The 20,528-nt window shown below is 42.1% G+C and overlaps 1 protein-coding gene across 1 annotated transcript; it reads right to left on the reverse strand.

Annotated features, from left to right (window-relative positions):
• Positions 1-13,607: 13,607 nt before the first annotated feature.
• Positions 13,608-16,581, reverse strand: LOC109211103. Its single transcript, XM_019374603.1, has 3 exons — positions 16,369-16,581; positions 16,049-16,270; positions 13,608-13,622 (listed from the first exon to the last, which is right to left on the reverse strand). Exons 1-3 carry the CDS (start codon positions 16,579-16,581, stop codon positions 13,608-13,610), a joined length of 450 nt encoding a protein of 149 aa, XP_019230148.1.
• Between the last annotated feature and the right edge of the window lie 3,947 nt (positions 16,582-20,528).

Raw genomic sequence — 20,528 nt, forward strand, 5'->3', positions numbered from 1 at the left:
TCGAATAACCACCACCATCGTTGTTGTTGTCAAACTGCTCACCGCTACCTTGAGGTTGTTGTTGCCCTCTTTGCCTCCTTTTTAGCATAGAAACATTCTCCATTGCATTGACTTGGCGTGGGTTTTGTACTTGTTGCAATTGCGCCTTCGCCAACTGATTCATTGTTATTGTAAGTTCGGCAATAGCTTGGCCATGATCACTCAACTCCTTATGCAAATGGATGATCGTGGGGTCACCTTGGGGTACATTCGCTCGGCTTTGCCATGCCGAAGAGGTGTTCGCCATTTCATCAAGTACATCACATGCCTCTTGGTAAGAAAGTTTCATAAAGTTCCCACCGGCCAATTGGTTCACAATGCATTGATTTGTGGTGTTGATGCCCCTATAGAAAGTCTGTTGGATCATCGCCTCAGTCATGTCGTTGTTAGGGCATTCCTTCACCATTATTCTATATCGCTCCCAGATCTCATGCAATGGCTCCGTTGGCATTTGCTTAAAGGCTAGAATCTCGTCCCGAAGAGCCGCCATATGACTTGGAGAAAAGAACTTGGCAATAAATTTGTCCACCAATTCATCCCATGTGGTGATAGAATGATTTGGTAACCTTTCTAACCAATCCAACGCTTTGCCCCGAAGAGAAAACGGGAAAAGCCTCAATCTCAACGCATCCTCTGACACGTTTGTTTGTTTGCTGCCCCAGCAAGTATCTACGAACCCCTTCAAGTGCTTGTATGCATTTTGGTCAGAGGCGCCCGTAAAATATCCTTTGCTCGAGCAAGGTCAACATGACATTTGTTATTTGAAAGTTCCCCGCCCGAATTCGGGGACAAACGATGGCACTCGCGTACCCTTGTTTAGGAAGAACTCTTGGGACCGCTCTTGGCGGTGGCGGAGGAGGGTCTGGAATAGGATTGTTATCATGTATATTAGCATTGGCATTTCGACCTCTCTGTGGTACTTGAGGTACCGGAAGCTCATCTTGCTCAACATCTTCAACCTCCTCCCCCGCCAAGGCATTGCCAAGAGGGTCATTTCCGTTTAGGGCCATGTGTACCTGATGGATCAACGCAAATAAAATTAGTAAAAAGAAGGAAAGAGAAGCAAAACACAAAACTAGCTACACAAATAGTCAACACCGTAAGCTCCCCGGCAACAGCGCCAAAAAGTGATCAATCGTGCAGCGAACTCAACCTTAGGAAGAGTGGGCGCTAATACTTTTACCCAATAGTGGTATCGGGGTCAATTTCCACAGGGAGCTAGAAAGGGAGTTGGATATTTGCTTAGCCTAGAAATGCGTGTTTGCTTCTAATTGATCTTCTATCATTTTTGGATTTTTATGATTATCAACTACAATTTAACAACTACTAATTATAACTAAATTATGCTAAGATATTAATTCTAGGTTGTATGCAAGATAGAGAAAGGCACTAGGGTCGTGGCATTTACCTAGGTGGTCAACTAACGGGTAGAGATTCCTAATACAAGAATGATGATTATGGGGCTTATGCTATAACTGTTGCACGATTGCACTCACTCTCACACCTCTCGGTAAAAAGAGTGATTTTGCCCAATTGACTCTCTCGAGACCAATTGGGTAGGCTAACAAGCCAAGCAACTTATGGTTCAAGTTGGGTAATTACTCTCTCGAGGTTTTAGCCGTTAATTGGGACTACCATTCTCATGGGTCCATCCTAATTCCTTGTTGGGTTAATTTTGGAGTCATAGACACTCTTTCTCAAGAAGAGTCAAGACTCACTAAGCTAGACTTAGTGTTTGTAACCACCAAATCCTAGTTAAAACATAAAATTAACCCAAATATCAAACACCCAACATCATTCAAGCATTAAACAATCACACCCATTAATTACCCATACTAGGGTTGAGCCACAACCCTAGCTAATGGGTTTAGCTAGCCATAATAGCAACAGAAATTGAAGAAGTAGATAAAGTCAACATATTAATTAACTAGAAGGTTAATCTACAAGAATCCACGTTAAAACAAGATGAAAATGCCCAAAATAGGCTAAAACTTGGGTCTCACGAGTGCTCCTGCTATCTGATGTCTAAAACTTAACCTAGAAATAATAAAATATTCTATTTATACTATGCTAGAAAAATCGGACAAAAATACCCCTGCGGGGCTGGCGCGGACCGCGCAAAAATGCAGCGCGGCCGCGTAGGGGTCTTGGCCTTCGATCATTCACTTCTGAATCTGGGGATGCAGACCGCACAAAGAGGTAGCGCGGCCGCGTAGGCTAATGGGCGCGGACCGCACAACAATGAAGCGCGACCGCGTAGACACCAGCACTGACCGCGTAGAAAAGAGCGCTGACCGCGCGTGGGGACTCCTGAAATGGGTGCTCTCTGAATCTCCTAGCGCGGCCGGCAGCAAATCAGTGCGGTCCGCGCTAGGTCCTCCTGTCCCTACTTCAATGATTTTTGATACTTGAGCAGGTTTCACTCCGTTTCGAGCCGATTTTTGACTTTCGTCATCTTGTCGCTCAAACCTGCAATCAAGCGCACTTTGTAAGCATTCTGGGTCTATTTTATGACAATTCATACATAAAGCATAGGCAAGTATGGGCATAGAACATGTAAAAATCACAGTTATCAATCTCAAGGAAGTTTATTGGTGGAACAACATGAAAAGGGATGTGGCGGAATTTATGGCAAAATGTTCTAACTGTCAGCAAGTTAAAGTCGAACATCAAAGGTCCGATGGATTGGCTCAAAACATAGAAATTCCAATGTGGAAAATGGGAAATGATCAACATGGATTTTGTGGTAGGGTTACCTCGCACTCCGCGCAAGTTCGACTCAATTTGGGTAATCGTGGATCGACTCACAAAATCAGCGCACTTCTTGCCAGTCAAATCTACTGACGCAGACGGAACAATATGCTCAGTTGTATATCAAAGAAACAGTCAGGTTGCATGGCACTACAGTCTCAATCATTTCGGATCGAGGGGCTCAGTTCACTACCAACTTTTGGAAGAAATTTCAACAAGGCTTGGGTACGCAGGTAAATCTTAGTATGGCTTTTCACCCTCAGACCGACGGGCAAGCGGAGCGGATTATTCAGACGCTCGAGGACACGTTGCATGCTTGTGTTCTTGATTTCAAAGGTAGCTGGGATGATCATTTACTACTCATAGAGTTTGCTTATAACAACAGCTTCCATGCTAGTATCCAGATGGCACCATTTGAAGCATTTTATGGTAGAAGATGTAGGTCTCCCATTGGGTGGTTCGAGGTTGGAGAAGCTGAATTGATACGGCCGGACCTTGTGCATCAGGCCATGGAGAAAGTCAAAATTATTAAGGAAAGATTGAAAACTGCTCAGAGTCACCAAAAGTCTTATTCGGACATTTGTCGCAGAGATTTGGAGTTCAAAGAAGATGATTGGGTATTTTTGAAGGTTTCCCCCATAAAGGGTATCATGCGGTTTGGAAAGAAGGGAAAATTGAGTCCGAGGTATGTTGGACCGTACAAAATCATTCAGAGGATCGGTCAGGTGGCACAAAAGCTCGAGCTGCCATCCAAGATGTCATTGGTACACCGAGTTTTCCATGTGTCTATGTTGAAGAAGGTAGTTGGAGATCCGTCCACTATTGTGCCGGATGGAAATATTGAGGTTAATGAAGAACTGTCATATGAAGAAATTCCAGTTGCCATTCTTGACAGGCAAGTACGAAAGTTGAGAAATAAGGAAATTGCCTCCGTGAAAGTGTTATGGCGGAACCAGCATGTTGAGGAATCCACTTGGGAAGCCGAGGAAGAAATGAAAAAGAAGTACCCGCATTTGTTTGTATAGCCATGTAATAGCTCCTATGAATTTGGTTCCTATGAACTCTGTATCCCTTGATTTGGTCTATGTAAAACTGTTTTGTTTTGGTTATATGTCGCCTATGAGGCCATGGTTGGTGTCGTTACGACTTATGTCATGTCAATGGATTGTGTATATGTTGTTAGGATATGTTTCTGGGGCTCTCTGACAGGTGGATAGGCCTAGTTACAAAGGAAACTCTGGCAATTTTTTTTGAAATTTAGGGAGTTAGCCAAATTTGGAGCTGTTGATATGTTTCATGATGTGAAAAAAGCTGAAGTTACATAAGGATCGCTAATGAGTGAACCTTGATCCTCATTCGAGGATGAATGATCTTAAGTGGGGGAGGATGTAAGGCCCCGTGAAATTTTTACTCAAAAACCCAAAATCTTGTAGTGCCAAGTTAGGAATATGTGTTAGAAATTTACAAAATTCTCCGCGCCTTTTTGATTGATCTGTGCATTAAAAAGTTAAGGAATAATGTTTTTCAGAAAAGCGCATTTGTGCGGTCCATTATGCGGTCGCATAATAGCTATGCGGACCGCATAGTTGCCGCAGAGTGAGGCAGGATGTTGGTTAGTTTTGAGGTCAACTATGTGGCCAATTATGCGATCACATAATCAATATGCGGTCCGCATAGTCATCGCATAACCTCCTTAGAATTTCGCGAGGGGCAGTTCTGCGGTGCATTATGCGACCGTAGAACAGGTACGCGGACCGCATTTTTGTCGCATACCCGTGCAGAATGTTCAAGTTTTGAAGGCCATTTTGTGGTCCCTTTTGCGGGCCGCATATCAGTTATGCGACCGCAGATTGAGTCGGGGCTCCTATTTTCTAACTTTTAAAACACGACCCCATCTCATTAAAAACACCCCATTAGACCCTTTTATGCTATTTTCTACTGCATTTAGAGTGAGAAAAGGAGTTCTAGAGGGAGAAACTAATTCTCACCAAGTCATTACAATCCTTGCCCAAATCTTTGAATATTTTAAAGTAAAATTGCTAGGCCTTCATCCTAACAGGTAAGAACTCTGCCCTAACCTTGATTTCAAAAGTCCTATTAAAATAAGTGATTAACAAGTGGGTTCATGGGTATAATGATTGATTATGTTGCATGCATGAATGATAATAGGGTATGGGGAGATTGTGAGCTAAAAATATAATAAATGGGGTGTAGGATGATAAAAATCTCTCACAAAAAGGTCCTAAAATCACAATGAGTGCTTGATAATATCCTCAAATGAGCTAGAATCTTAATCATCTCTCTAATTTTTGGTTCAACTTGTAATTCTCATAAAATAGATCGAAGTTGCTAAGAGTTCTGGAATTTTGTAAGAATTTAAGGAAAGCTCTATTGAGGTATGTATGGCTAAAACTCCCTCTTCTTAGAAATTGAGCTCCTTTGGTGTCCATGCAAATGTTGTAAGACCGAAATTTGGTTGATGTATTGATTGTTATTTCACTTGAATTGGTGTTACAAATATATATGTGAAAGGTGTGTCTCAATGTGTTCAATATACTATTCTTGGTAATTTAAGGATGTGTGAAGAATGTGAACCATGTGTTGAAATGCCTAGACTTCAAGTCAAGTTTAAACTGAGATTGTTATGCCAAACTATGTGAAGTCTTCTCTATGCTTACAACTTGAATTGCTCTTGTATGTGCCTAATATCCTAAATTGCAAGGTTAACGTTGAAAGTGGAAATGATGTGAAATGTGGGGAAAAAGAGCTTGAGTTATGAAATGTGGCCTAGTGCCAAGTTTGATGTGATAATTGTGGCCCCAAGTGCCTATGAATTGATATAGGTGAAATAAAGATTTGAAATGAGACGATTAATGAAAAAGGAACAACGTCTTGGTAAGACGGCCTAGCCGATCGGGCCGTGATCGAACGCCATGCCGCACACATGGTGGTATTGTGCTGATTTTGAATCCGAAAAGTGAGAAGGAGATTGTAATTGAGATACATGTCTCAAATGAGGCAACCTAGCCGATCGGGTTGTGATTGGACTCCGCGCAAGAACGCTGTGGTATTGTGAATGATGATGAATAGTATTAAATTCCCCAACCTAAAGTTATGGAAATTATGTAAAAGTTATAGGATCCTTTTATTTGATGATGTGGTGATTGTTTAAAGCTTTTGATTGATCCTTATGATTTCTTTGTTCTTGTATGATAGTTCTTTCTAATGAGATGGTGTTTAGTTATACATACTAGTACTATTCCATGGTACTAACGTCCCTTTTGTCGGGGGCGCTACATCTTTGAAAGGATGTAGGTGGCTCCATAGCAGACAGTGCCAATCATAGGTAGCGGAGCATCCTCCACTCAGCAACCTTGGTGAGCCCCTTTTCTTCCAGGGGTTATGCAGTATATCTTTTGTTATAAATTTCCACTTTTTGAGGTATAGTCGGGGCCTTGTTGCCGGCATTATCATAACTGTCTTTTGCATCTTTAAAGGCTCCGTAGACGTTTGTGTGGGTTATGTACGGGTCATGGATGGGTCAATGAACTGTGTTGTAATTCTAAACTCTAGTTCTTCTAAACTGTATCTGTATGAAACTTTGGAAACCTAACTATGGTTTAAATGTGGTAATACGAAATGAACTAGCAATGTTATATGTACGATCTTTCCTACTGTCTAAATAAATGAAAACATGTTTTTCTTGGTCATAGTGAGTTGGGTAGAAAGTGTTCAAAAGGCTTGCTCAATTGGGTTCACTTGATTGAGCGCCGGCCGCGCCTCCCGAGATTGGGGCGTGACAATTTTCCACTTCCCTTCTTAGATCAAATACTTGATAGATTGACCGGTTGTGCTGTCTATTGCTTTATTGATGGGTATTCGGGATACAACCAATATCTTATTGCTCTGGAGGATCAAAAGAAAACAACCTTTAAATGTCCCTATGGTACTTTCGCCTTCAAGAGGATGCCATTTGGTTTGTGCAATGCACCGGCGACTTTTCAAAGGTGTATGATGGCTATCTTCACGGAAATGGTGGAGGAATACCTTGAAGTTTTCATGGATGATTTCTCTGCGATTGGAGATTCTTTTGATGATTGTCTTGCAAATTTGGATAAAGTGTTGGCAAGATATGAAGAAACAAATTTGGTGCTCAATTGGCAGAAATGTCATTTCATGGTCGAGGAAGGCATTGTCATTGGCCAAAAGATCTCAAAGAATGGAATTTAAGTTGACAAGGCAAAGATCGAGGTGATTTGTAAACTTCCACCTCCAACTTCGGTAAAGGGCGTGCAGAGTTTCTTAAGCCACGCGGGGTTTTACCGGCGCTTCATCAAAGATTTTTCTAAGGTGGTGAACCCGTTGTGCAAGCTTCTCGAGAAGGATGCTAAGTTTTCCAATGATGATTGCATGAGAGCTTTTGACTTTTTAATGTTCAAGTTGACAACTACTCGCATCATCACCGCTCTAAATTGGAGTGTCCCTTTTTAACTCATGTGTGATGCAAGTGACGTAGCGGTGGGGTCTGTTTTGGGGAAACACATCAACAAGATTTTTCATCCATTCTATAATGCTAGTAAGACCATGAATAGTGCCAAGTCAACTACACCTTTAAGGAGAAAGAGCTCCTTGCCATTGTGTTTGCAGTTGAGAAGTTCCGCCCATACTTGATGGGTGCAATGGTCATTGTCCAAATGGATCATGCGGCACTTCGTTATCTTATGAGCAAGAAAGATTCCAAGGTTCGATTGATGAGATGGGTATTGTTGTTGCTAGAGTTTGATATTGATAGCCAAGATATAAAAGAGAGTGAAAACCAAGTGGCGAACCACTAGTCTCATTTGGAGGAGGGGGTAGGCTGCATGATGGCCTTGAAATCAATGACGCCTTCCCCGATGAGAAACTCTTGGCTATTTCAATGAAAGAGATGCCATGGTTCGCGGATCTAGCAAATTTCCTTGTGTGTGGAATCATCCCGGATGAGTTCTCTTCAAACCAAAGGAACAAGCTCAAACGAGATTGTCAAGACTATTATTCGGATGAACCATACCTCTTCCATATTTTTACAGATGGGGTGATTAGAAGATGTGTAATGGAAGAAGAGCAAGGGGAAATTCTTGTGGCTTGTCATTCTTCGCCATACGGTTGTCATCATGGTGGAGCAAGGACGGTGGCCAAAGTGCTAAGTTGCGGTTCCTATTGGTCCACTCTTTTCAATGATGTTAGTCAGCTAGTGAAACGATGTGATGAATGTCAACGGGTCAGTGGAATCTCAAAGAAAAATGAAATGCCTCTCACTACCATTTTGGAGATTGACATATTTGATGTGTGGGGTACTGATTTTATGGGTCCTTTTCTGAGTTCTTGTGGAAACACCTACATCTTGGTCGCGGTTGATTATGTGTCCGAATGGGTTGAGGCCATTGCTCTGCCCAACAATGAGGCGAGAAGTGTGGTGATGTTCTTGAAGAAGAATATCATCACAATGTTTGGTACTCCGTGGGCTATTATAAGCGATGTGGGGTCACATTTTTGCAACAAGGCTTCTGACACTTTACTTATCAAGTATGGTGTTACTCATAAAGTCACGACTCACTATCATCCACAAGCTAGCGGTCAAGTGGAAGTCTCCAACCGGGAGATAAAGAGTATTTTGTCCAAATCAGTGAATGCTAACCGGATGGATTGGTATAAGAAGCTTGATGATGCATTATGGGCTTATATGACGGCTTACAAAATACCTATCGGAATGTATCCACACCGGTGGGTGTTCGGAAAAGCTTGTCATCTTCCGGTGAAACTTCAACACAATTCTATGTGGGCTCTAAAGAAGTTGAATCTTGATTGGGATGTAGCTGCTAACTTGAGGGTTGTACATTTGAATTAATTGAATGAGTTCCGTTATCATGCTTATGCAAGTTCGTCCTTGTATAAAGAAAAGATGAAATATCTTCATGAAAAATACATTTAGAACAAAGAGTTCAAGGTGGGCGATCTTGTATTGTTGATTAACTCAAGGTTGAGGATGTTTTCCGGGAAATTAAAGTCTAAATGGAGTGGTCCTTTTGAAATTGTGGGTGTGACACCTTTTGGTTTATTAGACTTGAAGAAGAAAAATAATGAAGTATTCCGAGTCAATGGCCACCGGGTGAAGCACTATTGTGGAAAATTTGGAGATAGCCACGCCGTGGCGGTCATTCATTTAAATTGATGGTATTCTGCGTCGTGAAGCGATGTTAAATTTGGCGCTTCTTGGGAGGCAACCAATGTTTCTTTTCTTTTTTTTATTTTGTGGTTAGGTGTTATTTTTTTTTTTTTTGCTAAATTTATTTGAAGTGTGCCACAGGGGTGAGTGTGACTTACAGAAATTGTGGACAGAAATATGGTTAAGTAGTGCAAGAATTGCAGACTGCAGTTAAATTTTGCAGACCGCACATTTATAGTTGTTGCTCCTAAAGCACACTGCGACCGCACAATTATCTTGCGGACTGCACAAATGAAAGATGGAAAATGTCAACTCTCTAAAGTTTGGCCTATCAGAGAAAATGCCAATCTACGGCCGCAAAAGGAAATATGCGGTCATAACATGGAATCTGCGACAGCACAAAAATTTTGTCGACCACATACAAAAGGGCAACTTAAGCTCACCGGGTAACAGAGGCAGACTGCACATGAAATTGTGCAACCGCACTCACCCCTCCTTCCCTTAGAAAACCAATAGTATAAATAGAGGGCTAGAGCAACTGTTACAGCTTTCCCTCTCTAAGCACAAAACTTGCACTACATTGAAATTTCTTGGTGAATCATCTGCCCGCACGACTAACAATTTTGATCACTCATTCCTTGCACTCATTAACATCTAGTATGCTTGAATTCCTTGTTAGACTTTTTCATTTTGTTAGTTATTGTAGCCTTTTAGTTATTTTTAGGCCATTTGTCAGTAGCACTCAATTGTGCATTCATGTGGGGGTACATCTGTAGTGGGTTAACTAATACCTGCTTATTGGATATTGAGTCAACACATATTCATGCCGCTATGATGTTATCATGTCGAATTGTGCACGAAAATTGCAAAACCTAGAATGACCCAACTGAACTGTTCAAAGTTATTGAATTCTGCGGCCGCAGGTCTAATTGTGCGGTCCGCAGAAATAGATTCTAGGGCATCATTAATGAAAAAGGGGTCTACAGTCGGAATGTAAAATGTGCGGACCGCACAATTCCTGTTGTGGCTGCAGAACAACCCATTTACTATCATCAGAGAGTCTACACTTTGTGACTCAAATGTGCGGCTGCAAGTCTAATTGTGCGAACAACAGAAATCATGTTACGGCCGCACATCAGCCAATTCTCTGTCATCAGAGAGTTGGCATATTTTGGGTTTCTAAGTTGCAGTCGCAAGTGAAATTGTGCAGACCGCACTTCACTCTTGCGGTCGCAAAACACAAATCTATGGTCCCAAGGCCTCATCTACGGCCACAATAGAAATTGTACAGATCGCAGATCCTTATCCTGCACGCATGTTTCAACTGTGAACCTCACTGTGTTTTTTGTTGTATACTTGTATATATCATTATATGTCTGAACTTGAATTGCAACTAACAATCGCCTTTGCTTGATATAGAGAATGGTTCGATCTAGAGGCAGAGGTGACACTTCTAGGGGTCGAGGCAAGAGTGCCTTATACCTCGGCCAACAAAGGACAATAACAAAGAAACCTACAGCCGACAGGGGGAGAGATGCAAATCTCTCTGAAACGAGCTCTTATGTCCCATCTAGGGAAACATCAGAGGGAAACTCAGCCTCTGTTCAAGAACATTTGGCTGTATAGTCAAGGCCGCCAGGGAGATATCAACTCAGGGACGAGTCGACCTCATCTCGTAGCATTTCCAAGCTTCGAAAAGTCCTAGTCACACTTCTGAGCCATTCACTACACTTGTACCTGATGCATCAGATACATCAATTTAGGACATCCCCGATGATGGCAGAGGGGGAGATGCCATAACTATCGGCCTTGAAAGATCGAAGAAGAAAGAGGTCTGGGAGGAACAGCTTGTCAGCTTGGCCGCTTTCACCAGCTTTCGTACTTGGTGGCCAGTGAGGTAGCATACTCTTGAGCGACAGTTTTAGTTGAAGATGAAGAGAATTATAACCTAGCAGTGTTGAGACAGTTCAAGGAATGAAAGGGGTGGATGTGGTTCACCCAGAGTGTGGTGGATGCCAAATAATACCTTGTCCGTGAATTCTACGCCATGTGACGCATATCAAAAAGGGGACAAAGGTAACCAAAGTGCGTAGCCTCAAAGTAAGATTTGATCAGCATACACTCAACACATACTTAGGTTTCAAAGTTGTCGAACCAAAGGAATATCTGGAGAAGCATGAAATGGGGGATGCATCCCGACCTTGGTTAGTGGAGATTCTAGCAGCACCTGGGCCACCACCACCACGGATTGTCGTTGGGGTTCCTATACACAAGAGCACTATCAATTTCGAGGCCAAAGGGTGGCAAGCCTTTGTCTGAAAGCATATTGGACCCATGCCAGAATGAGACTTATCTTCTGATCCCTCGGGTGGTTCTGGTTGCTTCTATCATGGACGGTACCCAATCAATGTGGGTGTCGTGATGTAGGCCAACATCTCAGTGATTTCTCGGCAAGATGACTCATCTTACCCATATCCCATCACTATTACAGAATATCTCACGGATGCAAGGGTAGAGCCGAGGGATTATGACACACAGGTTAAGCCGAAGAAACCTTTCTCTTGGTACTTACTGATGGATGCGAACAACCTGAAGAGAAAAGGTCAGGAGTCAACCACCACAGGCCAGTCTGATGAGCCAGCCGTGGTAGTGGCGGAGGCAGTTGATGTTCTATCCACTTCAGCCGAGCTTGCTCCTAGTGCCGCAGCTATGCCTCCACCATCATCTTCAGTCCCTTCTGTAGCTCCTGCCACAGCTTCTACTTCGGTTTTAAAGTCGGTGCCCATGCCAACTGCCCCACTTTCTGCGATGCAAGTCTCCCGGACATTGGCGAGCCTCAACAACTGGATGCAGACAGCCACAACAACTTGAGCCTCAACAACTGGATGTGAGTCTCCCGGACATTAGTTGAGGTCCCAAGGGCCTCAAGAGGAATCAAGATGGTAAATGGATTGAGTTTGGACTTGGAAGAACGGCTGGAGCATATGCCTTCTGGTGTAACTGCACCTGCGAGGTTTGGGCCGCAGGTGCGGAGCTACAGAAGCGGCCATGAAGGTCACAAAAGCGGCTTTGGCTGGGGAAGGCTAGGACCGCAGATGCGGTCAACTTCTGCAGAAGCGGGACTGCACCTACGCACGTGGGATCGTAGAAACAAAGGCGCAGAAGCAACGTTAGGGGCCACAGATGCGGGGTTTAGTGGACAGATGGAGGACCGCAAAAGCGGTATTCTTGGACACACCTGCAAAACTGCAGAAGCGGTCAAGTGACCGCAGGTGCGAGGATCGCTGGGCAATGAGTTTTCATTAAAGCGGGGATTTGGCCCATTTTATTCCATTTTCACTTTGGTTGGGCGATTTTTGGAGCCTTTGAAGAGGGGATTTCATCATCTATTATGAGGTAAGTAATTCCCGCACATAGTGAGTTAAATACATGGCTTGTATATAGATTTATACATGTAAAGTTTGTGGAAATTTGGGACTATGGTAGAAAACCTAAAAATATGTATTTTTGGATTTTAACCACGAGTATGGAAAATGGAATTTGGAATAAAGGGTATATTTGAGTTCGTAATGTACGGGTAAATTATCTTTGAAAATTTTCGAAATCCGGGCACGTGGGCCCGAGGGTGATTTTATCAACTTTTCGAGCGGAGTTGGGAATTTGTTTAAATCGAATTGTTGTGAGTATTAGAGTATATTTTTATGGGTTTGCACGTTGTTTGACTAGTTTTGGAGCGTTGGGCATCAGTTTGAGTCGTCTGAAGGGCTTGGGAGCTGAATATGGAACTCCAGAGCGAGGTAAGTCTCCTTTCTAACCTTGTAAGAGGGAATTTACCCCATAGGTGAAATAATTCAATATTTGCTTCTATTTGTGGGGCTACATACGCACGAGGTGACGAGAGTTCGTACGTAGCTACTATTCCTATTTAAGTCCGGGTAGTTTTAGGTTTACACCATGCTCTGTGGACAATGTTACTTGATTGTATTTGTTAATTGTACCAAATGGAATTAAGTTGAGAATTTTTAAGTATTTAAAAGCTTCACGCTGAATTGTGTTTATTTTGAATATAATCAAGAACGGGTTATGATTTAATGATAAATTTATATTTGAACGCGTCACAAGTATAATCCGCGGGCGGGGTAATTCCTTAAATTTATATTTGACCGTGTCGCATGTATGATTTGCGAGCGGTGTAATTAGATACAACTATGGTTCATGATGTTCGATCCTCTATAGTGCACAGTTTAAATATTATACTAGATCAGGTCGTACGACCTCGGCATGATTTGCTCATGGCCTAATTCCCCACATTACTTAGATACTCGTAGCAATAACTTCTAATCATAATAGCTGCTAAGTAATAAACTCGGTGCAGGTAACATACCTCATATCAAATGAAATATTGCTCTAACCCTTCGTAAGAAACACGCAGGAACTTATAACCACTCATCAGATTAACAAGTCGTGGTGTTCTCTCACCGAACAAGACCCATAGCCAAATTCTATGATGATTAGTCACATTATTCTTCCAAATCTACCGTAATCAAATCCGATAGCACTCATTCTAGGTCTAATGACCTCATCTCATAAAAAAAAGGTGCCCACTGACATGCTACACCAGTACAACCTAAAGCCACAAACCGTGAAATCCGTGCACCAATAAGCAACAACTCAAATGCACCAAAAAAATGGAAAATGACTCAAATGAAAGAACCGTCCCGCAAGTTCAACAGATACCACCACAAGCGCAATGCAAGGAACCCATCACACATAGTAGAACCAAGACACATGGATCTAACATAAAATACCATATCCCACAGAACTTTGTGTCACGACCCAAACTGATGGGCCGCGACGAGTGCCCGAGTCCTACCTATCGAACACCCTTAAGTATGCGACTAAGATATAAACATGAATAATATCGTCTGAATTACGAGAGTAGCATGCACGAGGAAACCTGTCCAAAAGACATATATACATACACGTGGGGATTACAATGGGCATGCCGACAAGGCCGCGATAGACGACTATATACCCGTAACTGAAAGCCGACAAGGCCACATACTATTCAACTATACATAACTGTCTACAGACCTCTAATAGAAATACAACAGCACAAAGACGGGACTAAGCCAAGTCATACCCATCTATATATATATATATATATATATATATATATATATATATATATATATATATATATATATATATATATAAGCATATCGTACCAAAATTAAAAGCAGCTCCGGATCAAGTGGAGCACGCCAACTCTCGCTGATCAAGGATCCTAAGAAAGGTGACCGTCAGCTTTCCTACCTGCACCTGTGGGTATGAAACACAGGCCCCATGAAATAGGGCGTCGGTACAAAAAATGTACTGAGTATGTAAGGCATGAAAGTCAGTATGTAAAAGACATAGATGAAACATTGAATAAAGAAATCCATCTGTAAATCTGAATAACTTTGTAAATTATGAAACATTTGTAATGTCATGCACGTGCATATAAATGTCGTGTCATGCATAGGTATGGATGTACATAATATCATCAAGCCTCTAAGGGCATCCCATCATATCGTCTCGGCCACTGTGGACAATATCATCAACATATACCAACTGATCAGGTGGTAATGCATATATAATACCGTAACCTTTTTCCCGTATCCCATATACATATATATATATATATACACACACACACACACACACACACACACACACACATATAAATACGCGTATACAACGCCATTTGATCATGGGTCAATGCACATGTATAAATGAATGAAATGCATGAAAAAGAAATATGTAATAATCTCAATATTCCTTCCGGATAAACTTTTTCAACTGCGCATTATTCTAAGACCCATGAACAGAAGATATAATAATATGTCACATGGGGAATCAAGAACACAGAGACCCGTAGTATTTCTATGGATATAGTCGTTCATTAAAACTATGTGTTTGCTCGTTTCTTTTGTATAATTTGAATCATGCCAAAAAGAAAGAAGGGATAGCCTTAACATACCTGGAGTAGGGAAAAATCCGTATAACATTCTTGTAGGAGAATTTGATTGCAAGAAGTCTTCTTGCTAATGTCTTGTAGGAGCATGAATTGTAACGTTGTTGGTGTATTTGTTTTCAAGACAAGAAAAATGAAGCTTTGTTGGAAGCTTGAAAATGCTAACGTTTTTTTTTATGTTAAGATGCTAATATTTTGATTGTATACGAGTGTAAAAAGTTGGAGTGTCTTGAATGTATTATGGCATGTCGCCACCTAAGCCAATTTGACTCTTACTCATTTTGTTTGGTTGGTGGTGCTGCCACGTTATTTTTTTGGGTTATTCTTATGTCATAATTTATTAATTAAGTAGGTAATGTCTCGTTACCTAATAATTAACCACTTACCCGCGTAATTACAAATTATCTCGACTACTTAAAATACTACTCATTTTTAATATACTTTATTCATCATACTATCGTGGCCATATGGTACCTTGTATGGTACTAGTCCATAAATATCGGGTATTATCGCTCGACCCGTATTTTATCGTAAATCGGCAACCTTCAGCGAAACTTATTTTCTTTAATTCGTGTACCCTTTACCTTCTTGACACTTGCTTATCGCTTGTTATAAATATGTTAACCTTAAGATAATCTCATCCCCGAGCCTACGTCGATTAACTGAAGACGAAACTTTAACGTATGAAAACGCGAGATGTAACATCCTTCCTCCCTTAGAAACATTCATCCTCGAATGTTTAATTCTCCAGGATCTATACAACTTTGGCAGAGTCGCCTTTGTAACAACAGTACTACCAACTTTCCCTGGAGAAGCTTAATAATTCAGCGCCACATAGGACCATAATCATCAATAACGACAATGGCCTCACACGACCAATGACGATAACTAACACAAGAATCTGTACACGTACCTTAAGGTTGTGATGTCTCAGTTAGACCCTTGTCTTGAGGAGAAAATAAGTAAGGATATATAGACTTCATGTCTTCCTCGGCCTCCCAAGTCATTTCTTCCACATTGTTGGTTCTCCAAAGTACTTTCACCGAAGCTACGTCTTTAGTTCTCAGTCTCCGAACCTGTCTGTCTGGTATAGCAATGGGAGTTTCTTCATATGATAGCTGCTCTGTGACCGGAACGTCGTCAACTGACACAATTCTGGAAGGATCTTCGATACATTTACGGAGCATAAACACATGAAATACTGGATGTACAGATTCCAAGTCCGAAGGCAAGTCCAACGCATATGCTACCTGGCCTACCTTGCGAATGATCCTATATAATCCAATGTATCGAGGGCTAAGTTTTCCCCATTTTCCGAACCTCATAACGCCTTTCATCGGTGAACCTTTAGGAATACCCAATCGTCAACCTGAAATTCGAAGTCTCGCTGTCGATTATCCGTATAAGACTTCTGACGGCTTTGAGCTGCTAATAGCCTTTCCTGTATAAGCTTAATTTTCTCGATTGCCTGTTGTACCAATTCTGGACCTACTAACATAGCTTCCCCAACATCGAACCACCATATAGGCGATCTACACTTCCGTCCATAAAGAGCTTCGTGTGGAGCCATCTGAATACTGGATGGTAGCTACTACTATATGCAAGCTCAATAACCCAGCTATCTTTAAAGTCTATCACACAAGCTCATAACATATCCTCCAGTGTCTGAATAGTACGCTCAGCCTGTCCGTCTGTCTGGGGATGAAATGATGTACTAAGACTTACTTGAGTCCCCAATCCATTTTGGAAGGACCTCTAGAAGTTAGCTGTAAATTGAGCTCTTCTATCCGGGATAATAGATACAGGGACACCATGCAGTCGTACTATCTCCTTAATATAAAGCCTTGCATAATCCTCTGAGGAATATGTAGTTCTGACCGGCAAAAAATGGGCTGACTTTGTAAGCCTATCAACAATCACCCAGATCGAATCGAACTTACCCTGGGTACGAGGTAAGCCTACGAGGTAAGCCCACGATGAAACCCATATTGATTACTCCCCATTTCCAAGTCGGAATCTCCATAGCCTGCAATAACCCACCGGGTTTCTGATGCTCAATCTTATCTTGCTGACAGTTAGGACACTGAGCAACAAACTCCGCTATATCCTTTTTCATTCCGTCCCACCAATATAATTCCCTGATATCATGATACATCTTTGTCGCTCGTGGATGGATAGAATAACGAGAATAGTGAGTTTCTCCCATAACCTGCTGACGCAACCCTGCAACATTAGGGACACATAATTGTCCTCGATAATTAAGGACCCAATCTTCTGTAACCTCAAACGGTGTCTTCTCCTTTTGAGGGGTGGTATCCCTATAAAGAAATAACACAGGATCCTCGTACTTGCATTCCTTCACTTTAATTACTAAAGAGGATGTTGTCGTATCTTGAATAGTAATTCCAATATCACCTGAGTCCAGTAACCGAACTCCAAGACTAGCTAGCTGATGAATCTCATGGGTTATTCCTCTCTTTTTCCGGCTGTAAATATGACAAGATACCCATTAATCTACGGCTGAGGGCGTCGGCTACCGCGTTCGCCTTCCCCGGATGGTATAAAATATCTACATCATAGTCATTAAGTAGCTCCAACCATCTTCATTGACGTAAATTCAATTCCTTTTGCCTGAAGATATACTGAAGGCTCTTATGATCCGCATAGATATCAACATGAATGCCATACAATTAGTGCTTCCACATATTTAGTGCATGAATCACTGTGGCTAATTCTAAATCGTGGGTCGGGTAATTCTTCTCGTGCTTTCTCAGTTGTCTAGAAGCATAAGCTACAAACTTACCATGGTGCATCAATACATAACCCAACCGAACGCCCGAGGTGTCACAATAGATAACATAACCATAGATCCCTTCTGGGAGCGTTAGAAATGGTGCTGAAGTTAATTTGTCCTTTAATACCTGAAAACACCATTCGCAAGCGTCAGTCAATTGAAACTTTGCTCTCTTCTGAGTCAACTTTGTCAAAGGTGCTGAAAAGGAAGAAAATCCCTCTACAAATCTCATGTAATAGCCTGCCAAACCGAGAAAGCTACGAACCTCCGTCGGTGTTGTGGGTCTAGGCCAAGTCTTTACTGCCTCAATCTTTTTTATATCCACCCGGATGCCTTCACCCGAAATGATATGCCCCAAGAAAGCTACAGAGTTCAACCAGAATTCACAGTTAAAGAATTTTTCATACAACTTCCCTTTTTGTAGAACTCTGAGCACAGTACGCAGATGATCTGCATGCTCAGCCTCTGAACGGGAATACAGCAATATATCATCGATAAATACAATTACAAAAAGATCTAAAAAGGGCCTCAACACACGATTCATCAAATCCATGAATACTGCTGGGGCATTGGTCAAACCGAATGACATAACACAAAACTCAAAGTGCCTGTATATGGTCCTGAGTGCTGTCTTCGAGATATCTTTCTCCTTAACCCTTACCTGATGGTACCCGGACCTCAAGTCTACTTTTGAAAAACACTTGGCACCTTGCAACTGATCAAATAAATTGTCAATCCTCAGGAGGAGGTACTTATTCTTGATCGTCACCTTATTCAACTGTCTATAATCAATACACATCCGTAAGGAATCATCTTTCTTCCTCACAAATAGCACAGGTGCCCCCCAGGGTGATGTACTAGGCCTGATAAAGCCTTTTTCAAGCAAGTCCTTTAGCTTTTCCTTTAACTCTTTCAGCTCTGCGGGGACCATTCTATATGGAGGAATAGATATTGGATGAGTATCTGGTAGTAGGTCAATATCAAAATCAATTTCTCGCTCTGGCAGAAGACCTGGAAGCTCATCGGGAAAAACATCGGGAAACTCATTAACCACATGGATGGACTGAATGGTTGGTGACTCTCTTCCATATCCTGAACCCGAACTAAGTGATAAATACAACCCTTTCTGATCATCTTCCTTACCTTGAGATAGGAAATAAATCATCCTCTCGGCGACGCCGTATTACCTTTCCACTCCAAAACAGGCTTCCCTGGAAATTGAAATCGGACTATCTTTGATCTACAATCAACGTTGGCATGATAAGAAGCTAACCAATCCATACCCATTATGACATCAAATTCTATCATATCTAACTCGATTAGGTTTGTTACGGTAGATCGACCATGAACTACTATTATACAACCCCTATATGCTCGCTTAGCTAACACTGCCAACAGGTGTAGACACCTCAAAAGGTTTAACCAAATCAGGTTTTATTCCAACCTTACTAGCAACCAACGGAGCAACATATGATAAGGTGGAACCTGGGTCAATCAGGGCATATACATCATATGAGGAGATTGATAATATATATGTAACAACATCAGGCGACGACTCCTGATCTTGTCGTCCTGCTAACGCATAAATGCGGTTCTGAGGACCGCTCGAGCTAGATGCTCCACCTCTGCCTCTACCGCGACTCACTGGTGCTTGTGAACCTTGCCTAGGGGGGCGTACTGATGATGATGAACCATCTACAGATCCTGCTGGCTGAGCTATGCTTGTATCACCTCTCGTCAGACAATCCCTCATAACGTGGCCCGAATAACCACAAGTATAACAAATACCCAGTCCCATACGGCACTGCCCGGCATGCTGCTTACCACACTGAGCACATCGTGGAAAGGGCGGCCTCATCTGACTTGATTTACCCCTATACTGAGAACCTGAGGCCCTGGAATTCTGACCACGCCCTGAATATGCGGAACGATCAAATCTCTTAACGCAAAACTGAAGGGGTGCGCTCGTCGATGGCTGGGATGGATATCTCGGGTACTGTTGTCTCTAACCACCTCGAAACTCACCAGAATGACCCGAAGACCTTGCTCTCTTATTCTAGGCCCTATCATGCTTACGATCGGCCCTCTGTTTTTGCTTGCGCTCCTCTACATACTGAGTGTATGCCTGGATACGAGAAATATCTATGTCTAGCTAAAGTGAGACCGACATACAATCGTTAAGAAAATAAGGCTCTAATCCCATCACGAACCGGTGAACCCGATCCTCCATCTTAGATACAATAGTAGGAGCATACCTAGCCAACGAATCAAACGGAAGACTATACTCTCGAACACTCATGTTACCCTGCCGAAGGGTCAAAAACCTATCAACTCTGGCCCATCTAAGCTCTGGTGGTAGATAATGATGAAGATAAGCTTTTGTAAACTCCTGCCATTCTGCTGGATGGGCATCCTCGCCTATGGACAATTCCCAAGACTCGTACCAATTAACTGCAACATCTCGGAGTCTATAGGAAGCTAGCTCAACTGACTCAGTCGCAGTGGCCTTCATTACCCTTAACATGCTCTGCACTCTATCAATAAATACCTAATGGTCTTTGTTTGGATCTGCTCTAGAGAATATCGGAGGGTCTAAATTAATGAAGTCACGAACCCTCACACTGACGGGCCTATCTACATGACCAATACAACTTCCTAACGTCGAGCCTGTGCAGCTACTAATCGGGTTAATAGCAGAATAGCATCTCTCATCTCCAGACTAC

Source organism: Nicotiana attenuata, unplaced genomic scaffold (assembly GCF_001879085.1).
Source record: "Nicotiana attenuata strain UT unplaced genomic scaffold, NIATTr2, whole genome shotgun sequence".
NCBI classification, from domain to species: Eukaryota; Viridiplantae; Streptophyta; class Magnoliopsida; order Solanales; family Solanaceae; genus Nicotiana; species Nicotiana attenuata.